The sequence below is a fragment of the Engystomops pustulosus genome, chromosome 2 (genome assembly GCF_040894005.1).
Source record: "Engystomops pustulosus chromosome 2, aEngPut4.maternal, whole genome shotgun sequence".
Classification (NCBI taxonomy): domain Eukaryota; kingdom Metazoa; phylum Chordata; class Amphibia; order Anura; family Leptodactylidae; genus Engystomops; species Engystomops pustulosus.
This window is the reverse complement of record NC_092412.1, coordinates 88,370,266-88,391,084: the sequence shown is the minus strand read 5'-3', so window position 1 is coordinate 88,391,084 and position 20,819 is coordinate 88,370,266. Positions and strand designations below refer to the sequence as shown.

General features: G+C 40.5%; 1 protein-coding gene across 1 annotated transcript in view; it reads right to left on the bottom strand.

Moving 5' to 3' along the window:
• Nucleotides 1-6,781: 6,781 nt before the first annotated feature.
• Nucleotides 6,782-20,819, bottom strand: part of HS6ST3 (heparan sulfate 6-O-sulfotransferase 3) — a 440,971-nt gene continuing 426,933 nt past the window's right edge. Inside the window, exon 2 of the mRNA XM_072135440.1 lies at nt 6,782-8,002. Within this exon, the coding sequence (XP_071991541.1) occupies nt 7,294-8,002 (709 nt within the window). The 3' untranslated portion in view covers nt 6,782-7,293. The remainder of the gene's footprint in view (nt 8,003-20,819) is intronic.

The following is a 20,819-nucleotide window of genomic DNA, read 5'->3' as shown; positions in this document are numbered from 1 at the left end:
CCCGCATCAGGCATGCGACCCTAATACTAAACAAACTTGATGGTATAACGGGGCTCCCTGACTTTTTCAGTTACTACAAGGCAACAATAGCCACCTACATCCTAGATATCTTCCATAAACAATCATCGAAACTTTGGTAGGAGATGGAACTGAACTATAATCCAAGCATTTAGAGACATATGACCGGAGTCAGCAATATAAATCAATTTTTCTTTATATCCAAATGTGAAAAGACATAAAACACCAGTACATCACCATATCTTCGGCAAACAGTGTCAATTGTCCATAAAATTGTAGCACGCTAGGAGATCATGGCTTTTCACTGAGCAACCGACGCCCGACGCCCGTCGGTATATTGATTTATATTGCTGACTCCGGTCATATGTCTCTAAATGCTTGGTTAATGGGTTATGAGAGCCCTCATTTGTAGACCGGTGTACACACTAGGAGTCCCACGCTACAGAGCTTTTTTGTTTTTTGGTTGATGACTGAACTATAATCCCACACAAGCTTTGGAAGCATTCTGGTGGCCCAAACAATCCTCCAACACACACCTCTCAACAGTAATGACACTTGGCCTAATCTCATTGCGCAAATTCGTGCACACCTCAGGCTAATAAACATCCCCGGCTCGCTTATACCACTACTTAGAAACACTGACATTACAGGACTTTATGCATCGTTGCATACAAACACCTCACACCTGCCCAGACTAAGAGACATCATAACAGACACAGGAATTTGGCCAAAGTGACAGCTCTACTTGGCGTTCCACCATCCAGATGGCTCTTATACTTTCAAATCTGTAACTACGTTTCCTCACTGGGAACGATAGAACGTTTACTGACTAACTCTCCATTCAAAGATATCTGCCTCTCTTCTTTCACACCTCCTCATGCAATCTCCTTGGTCTATTCCATATCAACGCAAGTGGATATGGCACACTCCCTTCTCAAACGTGCAAGTGCCTGGGAAGGGGACCATAACTAATCATCTACCCATGCGCTATGGCAGAAGGAGCTGATTTTGATACATAAATCGTCAATGTCTTGTCGCATGCATGAACTTAGCTACAAAATCCTGACCCAATGGTACAGAACAACAGTAAGGCTGCACAAAATGTCTCAGATGCTTGCTGGTGCTGTGGCAACAGGTTGGACTCTTTGCTCCACACGGTGGGAATGCAGACCTGTACAGGAACTCTGGTAGGCCATCTTTGATCTCTATTACAATATTTGCTTGGGAAAGATCAAACCAACTCCTAAGCTGGCGCTTATGTCCATGTCCTATTACGCCACTTTATTGCGTCCATAATCAACCAAAGCACCTACCAGATTACAATGGATAGAAGCATTAGACTTAATCAGGCACATTGAGGAGCTAAGGGCAAGTGATGAGGGCAGATACGAACAATTCCATGCCATATGGTCCTTTTGGATAGGCTTCCAGCTTACAGCTGCTTTACGTGATTGGCTCTGCGCAGGCGACGACCTTCGCGAACCAAGAGTGCAGGCATGGGACAGGAAACGCTTCCATAATGCAACCCTCTTCCCTTCACCCTTAACCCATACTCTTCCCTGCTCTTCCTTCCGTAGATCCCACTACCCTTCCTCAACTTTTCTTGTCTTGTAATCCATCCCATAGATTAAGCACACATGTTAATGCATTAATAACGCACTTGCTAATGTGGTGTTAACACAGGTGTTAACATGACATTTACATTGTATTTTGTAAACAGAAATGTTAACAGTAGTGTAAGTAGGCAAATTAACCCTCCACAGCGGTTGTAATGTGTTTCAAAACGTCACGTGTGACCTCACCTTCAGAAGTAACGAATACATTTTTTAAAAAAATGTAAATGTAAAAATTTATGAATTTGAAAAATGGTAAATGTGCAACATTTTAAACATTTAAAACATGTGACATAATTCCAATTCACATGTTAAAACAGGGCCCATGAAAAAAAATAATTCCTTTGCACCTGCCCTCGACCAGATTTGCACCTAAAAAGTCGCAAAAATAAGGAAAAAAAGTGATACATAAGTGAAAATTTGCACAGAACATCTGGAAATAAAGATACATAAAGCACAATACACAAGGTGCAGACCAAAGGGTACTTGTAAAACAACAGCAAAAGTCACAGTGAAAAGTCGCAAAAACAACAAAATCCGACTAAAATCAGATAATTCAGCTAGCAGAAAGAAAGATACATATCCTCCAATGTAGTGCAGCCATTTTTACAATTCTGCCTTTAAATGGGCTGTCTCGGTCTTAAAAGCAGACAATGGCGGTCATTTACTAAGGGGCCGATTTTAGTCGGGTTTCCCGAATATTACCGATTTGTGCTGTTTTTCCCTGAATTGCCCCGGGTTTTTGGCGCACACGATCGGATTGTGGCACATTGGCGCCGGCATGCATGCTACGGAAATTGGGGGTGTGGTCGTCGGAAAACCTAACAGATTCGGAAAAAAACGCGGTATTTTTTTAAAAAAAAGGTGTCGCTTGACACGCGCTTACCCAGGCACCCAGGATATGATGGTGAACTCCGGCGAACTCCAGCGGACCTCGGCGCAGCAGCGACACCTGGTGGACATCGGGTGCACTACCTTAGTGAGTCGCCAAAAGACCTGAATCCTCGACGGAGAAGGCGCCGTTGGATTGCGACAGGACCGGGTAAGTAAATGTGCCCCAATAGGTCCATTTTTTAGCATTCTAGTGAGTTGAAAAGAAAAGGACCTGCCCTGTCCTGTAAGACGCACAGAATTGATTACAATGAACACTGTATAGTGCTTAATTTCCCTTTTAGTATAACTAGGGAAAATGAACTTTTACTAGCAGGTGTTCACAAAACAGCAAATCACTGCATTTTCCACCAGAAGGGGAGGGAATTACAGGCAGTCGGAACTGTATACTTTATAATTGTAAACCCAGCCAAAATTTTTTGGGTGTCTTACAATTGTATTTTAAAAATGTTAGGTTGTCATAAGAACCAGGAGTAACAATAAATCTTCATTGCAGACATAATTTATAACTGTTACAGCTGATTATTATAGCCTAAGGATAAAGTACAGTAAATTACCAAAATCCAGAGGTCTGTTTGTAACTAGGGGTCATCTGTAAGTCGGGTGTTCTTAAGTAGGGGACCGCCTGTATATCTTTTTGATTGCAATCTTCAAATGGTATTTGAAAAAAACACAACAACCATTGAACCATCAAAAATGGCTTAAACTAATAGAAGGCCAAAAATAAAAACAATAGACACATTTCTTTTGTTTTAACATACTGTCCCTTTAATAAGGCTTATGGAATTCAAATTTACGGAATAATTACCGGATTGTGTCCGTCATCTGTAGAAACACACCATGTTGCACTGCTTCAAGGCAATGCTATGCAGTTGTCAGAACTAATTAACAAGTGACATTGAATATTCCTGCGTCAGACTTAAATCTAAACTCATGGACAGATAGGTGTCTTATAGTGTATATACTTGTCACTGACCATTAGGGCTTTACTATATATATATATATATATATATATATATATATATATATATACACAAGTTGGTCTGGTGAATTCCTAGTGACAGCCAAAATATGTTAAATAACTTGGCACATCACTGTCACATGTCACTGACGGGGTGGCATTAAAGCAATGGCCCAGAGAATTTCTTACAGATACAAATTAAAATGCTTTTTACATTTGGGTGATGGGATATGAAGCAGAAGTCTAATTGCTTGATGAGTTTATCTGATTTATTCCATTTACTCCTGCTTGGATGTAAGTGGTGAACTCACTGAATTCCATTAAAACAACCAGTAATATGTTTACAGAATCCCAGATTTCATCCCCTAGCTACATCTCCAGGCACATCAATTTAGTTTGAATGAGCAAAATTTTAATGAGGTGTAATTGTCATCAGTGAAAACAAGATTTAGCACTTTCTAAGTCATTATCACAAGAAGAAATGACCATTATATGTGTTCCTTATTGATTATTATTAACAGAGTACATATGTATCTTAAAAGCTTGAATAAATTAAATTGCTAATATAATTGCTATTTATACAATATCTTGTATATTCATGTTTATGAATCTCAGAATCACTTGCATTGCAAGTCCCTTACAATTGTTGCACATTTAGAAAGTCTGCTGTTTTATGGAATGATAAAACCAAAAAGTGCCTAGTGTGGTGAAATATAAATATGTAAGAATGGAAATAATATTAATTGAAAGTACAGATGGGGATGTAATTATCTTGTTGGGGTACAGTATACTAATCAAAATCCACTAGAATAACGGTATATATATATAACCGTTAGACAATTTTAGTATATCTTCTATTTATTGAAATTGATCCAGAAATAAAATGTAGGTAAAACATAGAAGGGCTTTGAGAGAGGAGAGGAGCAATATCCGTGAAATATACTTACATTGAAATTTATTTTCACAACGCGCTTTGACTTTCACCAAAAGCCTTTGTCAGGTATGCATTGTGCAAATAAAATTGATTTTAAGTTTATTGGACAGATATTGCCCTGCTCTTTCCTCACAAAACCCTTCTGTCTTTTTATATGTAGAATTTTGTATCGTTGCAGTTCTAGTCCTGGTGAGGGAGCTACGGCACAGGTGTAAGTCCAGAGCAATCACCTTAAAAGTCAGTGTACAGAAATAAACAAGCTACTACCTCCAATTGCTGTCCAGATTGATCACAGAAAAAAACACAATCTTTTCTTTATGTTGCAAATGGAACACAGATATTTTCTGTGTTTTTACGACATTTATGCACAATCATAATCCTGGAGCTTTTGCAATGTGCCACTGTGGTTTGAGGCTGACTCATACAGCAACTCATGTTGGAGACTGTTGTGCCTGTTTCTTCTATTTTATAAAGTGAGAGTCCTATCATAGATCTCCTTTACTTTGTGTTCGATAAAATACACTTCAATCTTGTGCGCTTTTTGTCTCTGTATTCTCATCTTCACTGCTGAATATAGAGGCCTTTCCATCACCACCCAGCTGTCCCATATTTGGATCAGAAATATTATGTGTCAGCTTTTAAGTATGACTTCAATGATCATTAAAATGCACTACAGTGTGCTGCAGCAAATGAATATATTCCTCTGCAAAAAAAAAATATTCTGAGATGTAAGAAAACTATTATTATTATGCATTGCTATTATTGCCCATAATAGCAGCCGATCAGGGTGCAGCTGTAATTTTTTTTTTATTAAACAGTGTACAAAATGAAAGTTATGTTGTGATGAGTTCTTATAAACAACAAAGACAGATTTTCTATTACAGTTTACAGTTACAGTTTGACAATACACCCACTGTAGATTATGGTAAAAAAACTGTACCCCTACAACCATTAGGGGTAATATGTTATTATACCAGCCAGCAAGTGTTCAGTTACATGCAGCACTACTACATAGAAAATGAAGCATGACAAAGTGATCATTGAAATTATGGATTGTTAAAGAATAGGAGTGCTGGCCACTCCACAACAACTTACTATGGTTCATAGAAGCGCCCCAATCATATGAACTCTTCTGTTATCTTCTGTTGTATTCCTTAATAAAATATTTTTAAATTATGAAATCAACCACTCAGATGTATTTCTTTTTCTACTGAGGTAGCCTACTGTCATCATTATAAGTCTCTCCGTCTCTACCATCATGACAGCCCCTACAATTCTTACTCTGGCACGAACGTGTCATTCCTTAACTTTTTGGCTTTTTTGATGCAGTATATCAGAAGTTAAGTTGGGTAGGATGCCTAGCTTTCTTTAACCCCTTAATGAATTGCACCTTTACCCTCCTGTATTGACTTTTTACGGAAGTCATTAAAGGTACTTATTCTCATGTGATACCTATCAAGGACATATAATGCACTGCACTACATAACTAGTGCTTTGCATTACATAAATGATCAATGATATCAAGTCACTGTTACCTTGTGGTGCAAAATAATGTTAAAAAAATGTTTTGTATAAAAAAACAAACTTTTTAAAAAAGCCCCACAACAAACAAAAATTGCCTGCCCCTTTACAAAAGAAGTGAAATTGCCTCCATGCACATACCAATCCAGGCTTTAAAACTATGATAGTATTTATCACTTACAATAAAAAAATGTAATCATCCATCAAAAAAAAATTATATTAATCGTGCTCAAAAAACTTTATGAAAAACTTTTATCACTAAATATAAGCCCTCCCACAGGCAAATTTACAAAAGATTTCAAAATGTATTAATCAGATTTGCATTGTTTTTTAAATAAACTGCACAGAGAGGGTTAATACAATTTCCCCAGTGGGATATAAAATTGTGCTATTAAAAACAACATTTTCTGAAAAACAAGTAATAGCTTGTAGAGGCATTGCTGAAAAATGGCCTGGGCAATAATATGGAAAACAAGTGTGGAGATAAGGGGCTAAACAATCTGAGAACTGTTTGATATGCTTTCTGTAAGTTCATCAAAATTTTGCTATAAAAAGGACATATTGTTCCGAAAAAAGAACAAAGAACTGTTTGATACGCTTTCTGTATAAGCAACAATAGTGAATCTCTAATTAATGGACATTAAGGTTAGGATAAGGAGGAAATAAAAAGAAACCAAGATATATAATTGATATTTTTTGGTATCAAATACCTTAGTATCACTTTGCTAATTTAGTAGAAGTATAATAAATTAGACAATAATAAGTAAATAAAACTATCTTTTATTACTTTTGTAATGGGATTCTTTGGAAGCAAAAATATCAATGAATGGACTAAATCATAACTAATGTAAATAGTTTTATTATCCACATACTTTCTTTTCATGAAACACAACATCAGTTTTCATCTTATCACACCACCTAAAAATAGTTGGAATCGTATACATTGAAAAATCTACTGCAAAAAAGGAAACAAGCAAACATTTGAAGAGCGCACAGAAGTCCATTTGACATTTCCACAATTCTACCTGTGTATTTTATCTTGACATCTCATGTCTAAAAAACTGTAATAGAAGATGACAATAAGACCATGTCACAAAATTAAGGAATTGTAGAAGTCCAAAGAATAATCCTTATTTTGAATGGTGACATTCCGTAGACCAAATAAACTGACAGTAAGTGCAACATATTTAGGAAATGGCTATAGGAGTCTTCCACCACTTCCTGTTGTATTAAATGGTTTTACATTAAGATGTTCTTTCCCTTTCAAAAGTTCATATTTAAAAGATTTTAAAAAAATCTTCATAACAAATTCATGTAATTTTGTCTATTATTACTTTTGAAAAAAGTTGGGAATGTCACCATCTTGCTACCTGACTATTATAGTCCTCAGTAGTAGCAATGTCTGTTGGCCTCTCTTCCTTGTGAGATGGGTGGGCTTTATGTTCCCTAAGAAGCCTCCTTTCTTCCTTTCTCTTCTCTCTTTTTCTTTGATGCTCTAGTTGTCTGGTATACTGGAAGCGTTGTATAAAAAGGTCCTTAGCATATTCATACAATTTCATGTCTAAATAGTTAAGTTCTTTTATACGTTCACGTGACCACTCATCAATGTCTACATTCGAGGCCCTAGTAGTGTTAAATTGAGTGAATGGAGAAATGAACTTGAGATTGAATGTTCTCTCAAACAGATATTGTGTTTTTCTTTGAAATTCAGTCAAGCCATAAAAAGCCATGTTTTTAAGATTATTCTTGGCACTCTGTAGAAGAATATCATTTCTCTCACTTTCATTCATAAATGTTAAGTTGTAACACCCAACCAGACTAAGGTCAGCAAGCATCCGCACTTGACGGTTGTTAGCCAGGTTGTAGTTGCAGTCCATGAATTCCCGTAATGTGACTCCAGACCAGTCGTCCCCAAGATAACACGTTGGCAACTCATCTGGTGTAGGACTTCGTCCATCACATACATGAAGTGAGGCCTTCCAAGTTGCCCCTCTTTGGACATGTTTCCACTCACTCAGGTAGCGGGAAACAGGATCCCTCAGCATTGTGATATAATAGAAGTTCCTAAAAGAGGCAACATATAAGTATTATTCAATCGACAAATTCCACAGCACTTGAAATATATTAAACAGTTTGATATAATCTTGGTAAAATGCATTCCAGTGGTTGGAAGTTTTTATGGAGTCAGAAGGAAATATTTTTCATCAAATTTATAATGTTACAGAAAATGTTGCAAATGTGTTTTGTGAAGAAACTATCAGCATATAATTATTTCAGAAATCCATATATTCCACATCAGTAAATGTTGGCATTTCCAAATATTATCATGGAGCAATTTTAGCTATGTCTTAATATTTTAAGCAATTTAGCAAATGTTAAGAATAATTTCTGCAAACTTGTTGAAAATAACAGTTTATTACAATTTGTACTTTGCAAGTAAAAAATGTAAAAGTGTTACTGGATTCTGCATAGAAATGAAAAACTTGGAAAGAATTAAATTATTCCATGCCTCTCTAGAATAGGTAATCATTTAATTCAGCTTTAATCTGTATAAACACAGAAAGCCACAAGACAGATTTTGACAATATGCTCTGATTCCAGTTATCCTCACATGGGATCAGTGAAAACTAACATAATCTGGAAGTAAGTTACTAGTTGAAGCGCTGAAATTAATTTCTAGCCTCTTTCTAAAAATACTAAGATTATTTGCGTGAAAGTAGCTCATCGTAGTCACCAGGGTAGTATTACCATCCTATTGAATAGGACGAGCGGTGTTTATCCAAAAAACTGCATTAGATGAATAAGTGTAGGCGCAATCAAGCTGGGACAGCCCCTTTAGGGTCAAGGCCTTTTTTCATATTAAAGCACTAAAACTTCCTACATGTTCCAATATTATATTACATGTGTTCGTCTCTTCCACTAGTAACTCTACCAGCCCACATACAGTACTGCCCCCTCCTCGCACTTGATGCTGTGAATGCAATATTGTGATAAACTTATTTGAACACAGTTATTGCCTGTCATGTTTTTCGGCTGAGAGGGGGCAGTCTCGGGATTCCATTATAAATAAACTTTATTTGAATGCTATCTGAGAGGATGAGCACTACAGCAACAGTTGTCACATGTGTCTGTGTCTCTACACCCACCATCTCCCCTGGGGGGGTGGTTTTATTCTTCCTGTCTATCTTATTCTCACACCCAAAGATGAATGCTCATCCATTGCAGCTTCGGTGCAGCAAATATTAGTATGGAAAAATGGTAAAAATTATCACTTTATAACAGACATTCCATAGTGATTCTAGCCACCCCAAAATCCACCAAAATCATACATTGCAAAGGCAATTTATTGGTATCATTTTACTCTGCTGTTTTGGTTGGGTTTTTAATCAATTCTATCCACTATGTAGAGACTGTAAGTTGGTGCAATTTAACCACCAGGTAACATATCATTTTATGTGTGCTCCAGACCATAAAGTGACCCTACAGTAGTATAAAACAAGGTCCATACATCATAGTATCATAGTATTATAGTATATAAGGCTGGAAAAAGATGCAAGTCCAATAAGTCCAACCTTTAAGAATGAAACAAAAGAGTTCCATAGTCTCACTGCTCTTACAGTAAAGAACCTTTGTCTATGCTGATGGTAGAATCACCTCTAGGCGTAGAGGATGCCCCCATGTCCTGGTCACAGGACTAGGTATAAAAAGATCTTTGGAGAGATCCTCGTACTACCCATTCAGGTTTAACAACCACCAATACCTACAAGTCTTTTTCAGCTCCAGTTTTACCAAGTAATTGATTGTTTAGAACATACTGTATTTTTCGAACTATAAGTCGCACAAAAAATCCTTTGATTTTCTCAGAAATCAAAGGTGCGCCTTATAATCCAGTGTGCCTTATATATGAACCATACTTACAGACAGTAGCTGCCTTGAACTGTGCACAGGTCTGCCACCTGCTGGTCATTCATCCTTACAATCAGCTGTGCCTTATAATCCGGTGCACCTTATATATGAACCTAAACAATTTAGCAGCCATTTATTGATGGTGTGCCTTATAATCCGGTACGCCTTATAGTCTGAAAAATACTGTAATTATACTTTTTGTTTCCATGGCCCAAGTGCATAACTTTACATTTATCTACATTAAACCCCATCAACCATTTCTCTGCTGACTCCTCAAGCTTCCACAAATCCCTCTGTAATGCTTAAAGGACACCTGTCATCAGGTCTCTGCCACTAGTCCTGCCACCTCTACCTGTTGGAGCAGCTCACAAGGATCCATCCCTGCCTTTATCTAGTTATTTCATACATTATTCATTGTAAAATCATCTATTCTTTATCATGTAAATGAGGCTGGTCACATGGTCAGAGGCAGTGATGTCACTCCTGTTCCCCCTCCCCTCTCCTCCCCCTGCTCATGTCTGACATGTTCTGCTGTAACATGGCTGCCTGGAGCTGCTGTATCTCTCCTATACACACACACAGGCTGCAGGGGGCGTGGCCACCAGCACCAGGAAGCACATCATTATACAGCCTCACATCATTATACAGGCTGTCAGTCAAGCACTGGGGGTGTGGCTTTGCCTCCCACTCATGAATAGAGTGGACAGCTTGAATATGCTAATCATTCATTGGACATTTCACAGGTCATTTGCATACAGCTTTAGGACCTCATTGATTAGGTTTACAGGCATGTAGAGGGACAATGAAGGGATAGAGGCAATGCTCTCTAATGGCAGTTTATGAAAATATATTTAGTTTAGGGGGGTTATTTTGCATGACGGGTTCTCTTTAACTATCAACCACACTATTAATTACTTTACACAGCTTAGTTTCATCTGCAAACTTTGAAACTTGACTGTGTAAACCAACTTCAAGGTCAATAATAAAAATATTAAAAAGAAGTTGCCCCAATACTGACCCCTTTTGCACTCCACTGGTCAACCCATTCTGAGAATTGACCATTAATGACCACACTCTGTTTTCTATCACTAAGCCAATTACTTACCCAAATACACATATTTTCCCCAATTAATTTTTTAATTGTATAGTTGTCCCTCCAGAAAATATACGTGACAGCTGCTGCACACAAGATTGCAAGTAGCTTTCTGAGTGTCTATGTAGTAAATCTCTTACTCCATTATTAAAATTCATGATTTGCATTCTAAAATGTTTCAGTTTTGGACTAGCCTTATTAATACATTTTCAGGAAAAATAACACAAGAGTGTTAAACGAAGAGTTTAATATAATTATGCTTCAGAATAGACATCTCATGGTCATTAAAAGTATATCCTTTAATTCATATGTCAAGAAAAATGACATCTTCTCCATAAATCTGGTAATTAACTGGCAACAAACTAATTGACCTTTAGGATTCTCATAAAGTGTCAGCTTATTGTTAGTAGTTCAATAGATTAGATAAATTCAGCTACACATCTACTGTATATAGTGCATACTTATATTATTTGATCATTCTATTACCTATGTGAATGATAACTGAGCAATTTATAATGCTGATACCTAATACAGGCAGTCCCTGGGTTACATACAAGATAGGTTCTGTAGGTTTGTTCTTAAGTTGAGTTTGTATGTAAGTCGGAACCGTATACTTTATTATTGTAATCCAAGTCAAAATTTTTGGATGTTGGATTGTCATAAGAACCAGGATAAACAATAAATCTTAATTACAGGCACCACTGATAACTGTTACAGCTGTTTATTGTAGCCTAGGACTAATGTACAGTAAATTACCAAAATCCAGAGGTCCGTTTGTAACTAGGGGTCGTATGTAAATCAGGTGTTCTTAAGTAGGGGACTGCCTGTACTATTTATACATTTTCTTTTTGTAATAAGTATGTATGATGACACTAACTGTTTATATACTATATACACAATGCCAAGAAGAAGTTTGTATGGTAAATATGTAAATAATTGCTGAGCATTATGTGACCCTAGTAAATAAGTGGGGTTTATCAAAGACCATCAAGTATCATTTTATTGGCCGGAGCCAATTCTACATTCTAAACTCTAGAGTTCCCAAGCAATTATTTATCAAGTGAAATACTATTGGCTCATGACCAGTGAGAAGTGGATAGAAAAAAGTAGCTTTTTGTATGTCGATTTATCGCAGTGTCATAGACTGCTTGATAAATGTGACATATGAGTTGTTAAAGGGAGCCTGTAAGGCACATCTAGCCCCCCAAACCAAAGGGTCTACCTCATTTTCTGTAGTGAGCTGCTCTGCATGATGACATTGAAGCAAAATGAACCTCCACAATTTTCCTATGCCGCATGTCCTCTGGGCCCGTGTAAATACGCCTCCTGCGTATTCAGCCAAACTGAAAAGAGAAGTAGGTTTGCAGAAGTTGCAAAAAAGTCATAAATTTGGTGCAAATGGGACATTTAAGAGACATTAGTTTATCAGAAAACTGGCCTAACTACAATGGTCATTCCTACTGTATGTCCCTACAGCAGTTAGGGAATGGATATTTGCCTAAATTTTAAACTTTTTGAAAAGTTTGAAATTAAATTAATATGCGAATCGTGAAGAGCTTGACTTTAAAATTGCCTTCTAAAGGAAATAAATCACACACATTGCTCCGGGAGAGACGTGAGAGCCAAACTCTACATGTTATCAAAGGACCCTCAGGGTCCATGATCCATGATCCAAAGGCAATTGCAGACCAATTCCAGGCCTATTATGCCAAACTTTATGCTTTACCTATTCCTCAATCACTGTCAGCAGAGGATAGAGAGAAAGCCACACAAGAGTTTTTGCTCTCCTGCTCTCTCCCTAGACTGTCCACGGACGCGGTCGAGTCCCTTAACATTCCTATTACCCCCGAGGAGATAGAGGAAGTGGTCAATGAACTCCCCAACGGAAAGGCACCAGGGCCTGATGGCCTGACATACCTTTATTATCAAACATTCCTGCAAACCTTACTCCCCCATATCGAACATTCCTGCAAACCTTACTCCCCCATATGACACACTTATTTAACTCCCTTCTGGAAGGGGAATCTCTTCCTTCCACTCTCACTCATTCTTATATTACAGTAATCCCCAAGCCTGGAAAAGATGCGACAGAGTGTGCAAACTATAGGCCAATCACTCTCCTTAACTCTGACTTAAAGATTTACACAAAGATCTTAACGAACCGATTGCTCCCTTTACTCCCCCACATGATCCCCAAGGATCAAGTAGGATTTATTCCATGTCGCCAAGGAGGGGACAATACTAGGAGGACGATTGACTCAACTATTCGAAGGAACGTGCGCTCATATTGAGCTTAGACGCGGAAAAAGCATTTGACCGACTGAACTGGTCCTTCATGTTCAAAACGCTGGAAGCCATGGGTTTCCGGGGCCAGTTAATGAAGGCAATCGCAGGTCTTTACGCTAAACCTACAGCGACAATAAAATTCCCTCATGCTTCTTCTAGCCCTATAAACATTAAAAATGGTACCAGGCAGGGGTGTCCATTGTCTCCCCTCTTGTTTGTACTATGTATAGAGCCCCTAGCAGCTATGATACGCCAAGACCCAAATATACGGGGGGTAATGGTGAAGGGCAGAGAGTTCAAATTGTCACTTTTTGCAGACGATGTCCTCCTTACTCTGACCCAACCACATACGTCCCTTCCAAACCTTCAGGCCCATCTAAACCATTACGGTCTCTTGTCAGAGTACAAGGTTAACACCACCAAGACTGAAGCTTTACCGCTCAATATGACATCACAAGAGGCAGACCTATTACGAGCTAATTATAAGTTTTGTTGGCAGACATCAGCTATTAAATATTTGGGGGTGAATATTACGCCGACTTATAGCACAATCTATGACCAGAACTTCCCGAATTTGTTTAAAGAAATACGGTTGCTACTTAACAAGTGGAATTCTCTTCCAATATCACTCTTTGGTAGGATTGTGGCCATAAAAATGACCTTCCTCCCTAAACTACTTTACTTATTTGAATCCTTACCTATTCCAGTGCCTCTAGGAGCCTTAAGATCGATGAAGAGTGCTTTCATTCGGTTCGTGTGGGCCCACAAACGTCACAGGGTGGCAAAGTCTGTTCTACTTGCTCATAGATCTAAAGGCGGATTGTGGGTACCAGACTTAGTTAAATATTACTGGGCGGTTCATCTCAGACAAATCCCGGCTTGGTCTACATTGTGGGCCAACTCGAGGTGGATGGAAGTCGAGAAACTTTGGTTGGTCCCATTCCATCCCAATGCTTTTTTATGGACACCAGGGACACAACTCCCAGAAGGCCCAATGTTGGGTCCAATCGCTTTTACTTTACACCTCTGGTGAAACTGCTGCTCTAGATTCCCTTTGATTTCAAAATGCTCGCCCATGCAGTCATTCTTATATACACCACCTGGCATACCAAATGCCTATTCCATTTCACAGATGTAGTAGATCATAGTTCAAGGACAATACTTCCTTTTAGCACCCTCCAGGAAAAATTTGACATTCCATCCTCCTCCCAATATCACTACCTACAAATTCGTCACTTATTGCAAACCCTGGGAAGCTCTGACACAGTCTCCAAGCCTACCCCTTTTGAATACCTATGTAAAACTACCACGCACACTTCAGGACTCATCTCTACCATCTATCTGATTCTTTTACATCCTGACCCAGCGGAGGCGGTATCACATTCTTACATGGCCAGGTGGGAACGGATAGTGGGATCCCCGATCACGCAGGAGACCTAGTGTCGTATATATGGCATTATGCAGCCAAATCATCGACATGCGCTGTTTACAAGGAGAATCAGTATAAGCTGTTATATTTTTGGTATCATAAACCAGCGCAATTACATCAGATTTTTCCAGAAACGCAGGACATTTGCTGGCGCTGCAAGAAGACAGGTGGTGATTTACACCATATCTTCAGGTCTTGTGTAAACATCCTGCCGTTTTGGGTGGAGGTCAAAGACCTGATGTTAGGATTGGTACACAAAAGACAGGGGATAGTGTGCCCTGAGCTTGCCCCAACCTCTGTCCCTTCCTATAGCCCCCCCACGCTAAACCGTGGGGCGACTACTTGAAGACTCGAAATATTCTGGGTAAGTGTGGGAAGGGGAACACAAACAGACTGACAAACATAAAACATAAAAGAATCGTAAACAAGCCGGAGTCACAACTAGAGGGTACGTCAAAAGCAGAATCAGTAAGCAAGAGTCAAAGTCCAAAACTAGCCGAGTTAGCAACAATATAGATACAGATACAGAGCAATACAAACTAGCAGCAACCAGGTGGAGAAAGGGATTTTCAAACACTGGCACTGGTGACTAGTGAAGCTGCAATTTATGCAGCCAGAACTCCACCTCCAGAACCTGATAGGTGCTGGACAGCATCTGGGAATTAACCCCTCATGGTGCAGAAACAACCAAGCACCAAGCAGAGGTTCAAAGTCCCAGCCACTCCTAGACAGCGCGAGATCTTAGCAGCCGCTGCCCAGGACGAGAGGTGGAGTTTGCGCGGATACGCGCCGGGGTTCGGAGAACGCTGCTGGTACCACCAGAAGAACCAGAAGTCCCAGCAATCTCCCTAGCGAACCTGACAGTACCCCCCCCCTGACGGGGGGCCTTCGGACCCCTAGATCTTAAAGATGGCTTCTGAGGGTAGGTCTGATGAAATAACCTGAGTAACCGTGGAGCATGAACATCTCTAGCCGGAACCCAAGACCTATCCTCAGGACCAAAACCTTTCCAATGGACCAGGTACTGCAGGGAGTTACCTACCCATCTGGAATTCACCACCTTTTCCACCTCAAATTCCAGATTCCCCTCCACAATAGATGGAGAAGGAGGGTCAGAAAGAGGCAAAACAGGCTCAACATAGCGCTTCAGAAGACTCTTATGGAAGGTGTTATGGACCCGCCACCCTGCTGGAAGTGTAATCTTGAAGGAAACCGGGTTAACAATATGAGTAACAACAAACGGACCCACAAACCTGGGCGCAAACTTCAAAGAGGGGACCTTCAATTTAAGGTTTTTTGTTGATAACCACACTTTATCCCCCACCACAAACGTATCAGATTTAGTGCGCCTTCTTTCAGTTTGTTGGACCATAGAATTTTGTGCCCTCTGAATATTCTCCCGAACTTGTGACCAGAGCGAGCGCAACTTGGATGTAATGGCTTCCGCTCGAGGAATATTAGAGACAGGCACAGATGAAAAAGAGAAACGTGGATGAAAACCATAATTGCAGAAAAACGGAGATACCTGTGTGGACGAACTACAGTGGTTATTAATAGCAAATTCTGCCAACGGAAGGAATTTCACCCACTGGTCCTGACTGTCCGAGACAAAGAGTCGCAGATATTGAATCATCTCCTGATTCATTCTCTCGGACTGACCATTAGACTCAGGATGAAACGCTGAGGAGAACGACAGATTAACTTCCAGTCTAGAACAAAATGCTCGCCAAAATTTGGAAACAAATTGTACGCCCCTATCAGACACAATATCATCTGGTATACCATGGAGGCGTACAATGTTCTGTATAAACAAATCAGCCAATTCTTCAGCTGAAGGTAACTTTTTTAATGGAACAAAGTGTCCCATCTTGGAGAAACGGTCCACTACCACCCAAATCACTGTATAGCCTTGAGATGCTGGCAGATCAGTGACAAAATCCATTGACACTTTAGACCATGGCCTGGTGGGAACTGGAAGCGGAAGAAGAGGCCCCTCAGGACGTCTCCTGGGAGTCTTTCCTCGCGCACAGACCTGACAGGCTTGGACAAATGCGTGCACATCATTAGTCATGTGAGGCCACCAGTAACTTCTCTTTAAGAGATCCAAGGTACTCCGCATTCCCGGATGACCTGCCAATACTGAGCAATGCGTCTCCTCCAACACTCTCAAACGACAAGAAAGAGGAACAAATAATTTGCCTTCCGGAAGGTCTTTGGGTGCAGATTTTTGTCCTGCTAAAATTTGAGAGGAGAGGTGGGAGGAGACAGCTGCCAACACAACACCTGGAGACAAAATATTACTGTCCGTAGTCGCTGGAAGCTCAGGAGTCCCGAAGCTACGGGACAAGGCATCAGCCTTCACATTTTTTGACCCAGGTCGGTAGGTGACCACAAAATTAAAGCGAGAGAAAAACAAGGCCCACCTAGCCTGACGTGAGTTCAAACGCTTAGCAGTATCCAAATATACTAAGTTCTTATGATCTGTGAGCACAGTTATCGGATGAAGAGCTCCTTCCAAAAAGTGTCGCCAGACTTCAAATGCCCACTTAATGGCAAGGAGCTCTCGATTACCAATATCATAATTCCTCTCACAAGAGGAAAACTTTCTAGAGAAATATGCACAGGGCCTAAGTCTGGTGAGAGTGGAGGACCCCTGAGACAACACTGCACCTACTCCTACCTCGGAGGCATCAACCTCCACAACAAACGGTAGAGAGAGGTCAGGTTGAACCAAAACTGGGGCTGACGAGAATGCCGCTTTTAAAGTTTCAAACGCTGAGCAAGCGGCAGGGGACCAGTTGTTTGGATCAGCACCCTTACGGGTTAGATCCGTGAGGGGTTTGGCGATCACAGAAAAGTTCTTTATAAAGTTCCGATAATAGTTAGCGAAACCTAAAAATCGTTGTAGGGCCTTAAGATTGGTAGGCCGAACCCAGTCCGTGAGCGCCTGAACCTTACTCGGATCCATCTGTACATCAGAGGGAGTCACAACATAACCTAAGAAGGAAACCTTCTGGACGCAAAAAACACACTTTTCCAGCTTAGCGAAGAGGTGGTTTTTGCGCAACCTGGTAAGTACTTGGCGGAGATGTTGCTGGTGAGAAACCATATCAGGAGAAAAAATCAAAATATCGTCTAGATACACCACCATAAACACACCGATGTAATCATGAAAAATGGAGTTCATAAAGCCTTGAAAAACCGCTGGGGCATTACTCAAACCAAAGGGCATAACCAGGTATTCAAAGTGCCCCAAAGGTGTATTAAATGCGGTTTTCCACTCATCCCCTTCTCGGACCCGAATCAGGTTATAAGCCCCTCTGAGATCTAATTTAGAGAAAACTTGGGCCCCAGAAACCTGATTTAAGAGATCCGGGATCAAGGGGAGGGGACCTGAGTTTTTTACCGTTATCTTATTTAATTCTCGATAGTCAATACACGGCCGTAAACCACCATCTTTTTTCTCAACAAAAAAGAACCCGGCCCCAGTGGGCGACTCAGAGGGACGAATATGTCCGATTGCCAAACTCTCATCAATATAACTCTTCAGTGCCTCCCGTTCTGGTACCGACAAGTTATATATACGACCCTTTGGCAATCTAGCATCAGGAAGAAGGTCAATTTTACAATCAAACTCCCTGTGAGGAGGAAGGACTTGGGACAAGGGTTTTGAAAACACATCTGAGTAGTCCGAGAGAAAACCTGGAAGACCCTGATCTTCCGTCACTACTGTACATAGTGAAACTCTGGTCAGGTGCTCCTTACAGAGAGGACCCCAATGAACCAGCTCCAGAGTTTCCCAATTAATTACCGGATTATGGATCCGGAGCCAGGGTAGACCAAGAATGACATTTTCAGACAGGTTTTCCATAACTAGAAAAGAACACCATTCTTCATGCATAGCTCCTACCATAAGCTTTATCTGCGGGGTTCGGAATTTGATCAACCCTGCCTGTAGAGGGGTCAAATCCGCACCCGACATCTGGATAGGAGTGGACAATGGAATCAATGACATGCAAAACTGAGAGACAAAATTATAATCGATTAAATTAGTCGCAGCACCTGAATCCAAAAAGGCGCGACCAGTGCAGGAAACAGACTGAAACTTAACCGTACAAGGTAAATACATTCTAGACACAATAGGGAGTACCTGAGCTCCTAAGCAGTCCCCCCGACTACTGCTTAGGAGCGGAAGTTTTCCTGCTGCTGCCTTTTGGAACAGGTGTTGATCTGATGATCAGGACTTCCACAGTAGAAACAAAGATGGCGTCTTATTCGATGTTGCTTCCGCTGTGCAGGAGAGATGCTATCCAGCTCCATGGATTCCAATTCTGGACTACCTGGAGACGGACTGGCCGCTGGCTGACAGTCCGAGGACACCCGAGGTGATCGCCTGGATCTTAGGCGACGATCAACTCGGATGACCAGAGTCATAGCATCATCTAATGTCTGAGGCTCGGCATAAGCTAAGACTAAGTCCTGTACTCGGTCTGACAGTCCGGACATAAATTGGTCTTTTAGGGCGCAGTCATTCCATTGAGAGTCAGTCACATACTGTCTGAACTGGGCACAATAATCTTCTGCTGTCCGTTTTCCCTGACACAGAGATCTAAGGTGGGAAACTGCAAGTGCTCGGCGGTCAGGTTCGTCATAAATCTGGCCTAAAGCAGAAAAAAAAGCGTCAAGAGAAGAACGGGATGGAGAGTCAGGTGGGAGAGAAAAAGCCCAATTTTGCGGATCCCCACGCAACAGGGAAATTACCACGCCCACCCTTTGAATCTCTGTGCCCGATGAACGAGGGCGTAAAGAAAAGTAAAGTTTACAGCCCTCCCGAAATGAAAAAAATTTCTTACGGTCACCAAAAAACACGTCAGGGAGAGGAACCTTAGGTTCAGGCGTGGGTGGCAGTGGATCCTGCGGTGATGTCTGCCGTGGAACCTGCATAGATTCCTGAATTTGGAGACGGGAAGCTAGATCCTGAACAAGCTGAGTTAGGGTCTGGACCTGAGCGACCACAGCTGACAAAGGCTCCATGGAAGGAGAGAATGTAGCAGGTCGGATACAGGATGCAGACCTATGTGTGGCCAGTGTTTCTGTTAGGATTGGTACACAAAAGACAGGGGATAGTGTGCCCTGAGCTTGCCCCAACCTCTGTCCCTTCCTATAGCCCCCCCACGCTAAACCGTGGGGCGACTACTTGAAGACTCGAAATATTCTGGGTAAGTGTGGGAAGGGGAATCCTCACGTCCCCACACTTTTTTGTTAACTTTTATTAAACTTGTATGCAAATTTACTTATGCGGCTACTGGGGCGTGGAGTAGCCGCATCTGAGGTTACACGAGGCGGCTACTCCACGCCCCGGTAGCCTCTTTTCCCCTCCTACTCACCATCTTCTACGCGGAGCTGCGCGCCCTCGTCTGGCGATCCTGCCGTCTGCGCATAAAGCCTGTGACCGCGCAGGCTTTATAAACACAATACATAAAGGCGTCCATTATAAGGAAAAGATGACCTTTCTAAGTCATATAATAATTCATTTAATAATTTTAATACAAGTAAATATGTCAGTATTTTGAGACATATAAAACATGGGCATCTCTGGTAAGGTATTTTATCAAATACAAGCTTCAGCCAACACTCTCCTTGCATGTTACAGCAATTGCCAGTTGTCTAAATTACCTGGCTAACAAACTTGGCACTAAATCCCCATTACCCTCACCACTTCATCTAGAAGTAATAGCCAAATTAGTTACAAAATTTTGCTGGAGAAGTATATGACAATATGAGCAACAAAATGCATGGAAGGAGTAAAATAGTGAATAAGAAAACCTTAGATGTAGTTTAAAGTGAGTAATTTGCTGCATGCACATGGCAGTATGACTAACCTAACAATAAAAATAGATTAAACTCGTACATCAAAGAAATGTAGTAGCAAACGTGCGAATGTAAAACGAAATAGACAAGAGGCAGTTCATTAAAACCTAGGGAATTAAATTAATTAATCATAGAATAACAGTGAATAATTAAACCACGTTAAATAAACTTGATTAAGTTTTGTATTGAACTTACAAAAACTGGAAAGGTCACTGTTTATAGGCCTGCCATATAACACATGCTCTTAATGTGTTAAATATGCACTTGTGACAAACTTTAACTTGACTTTATCAATG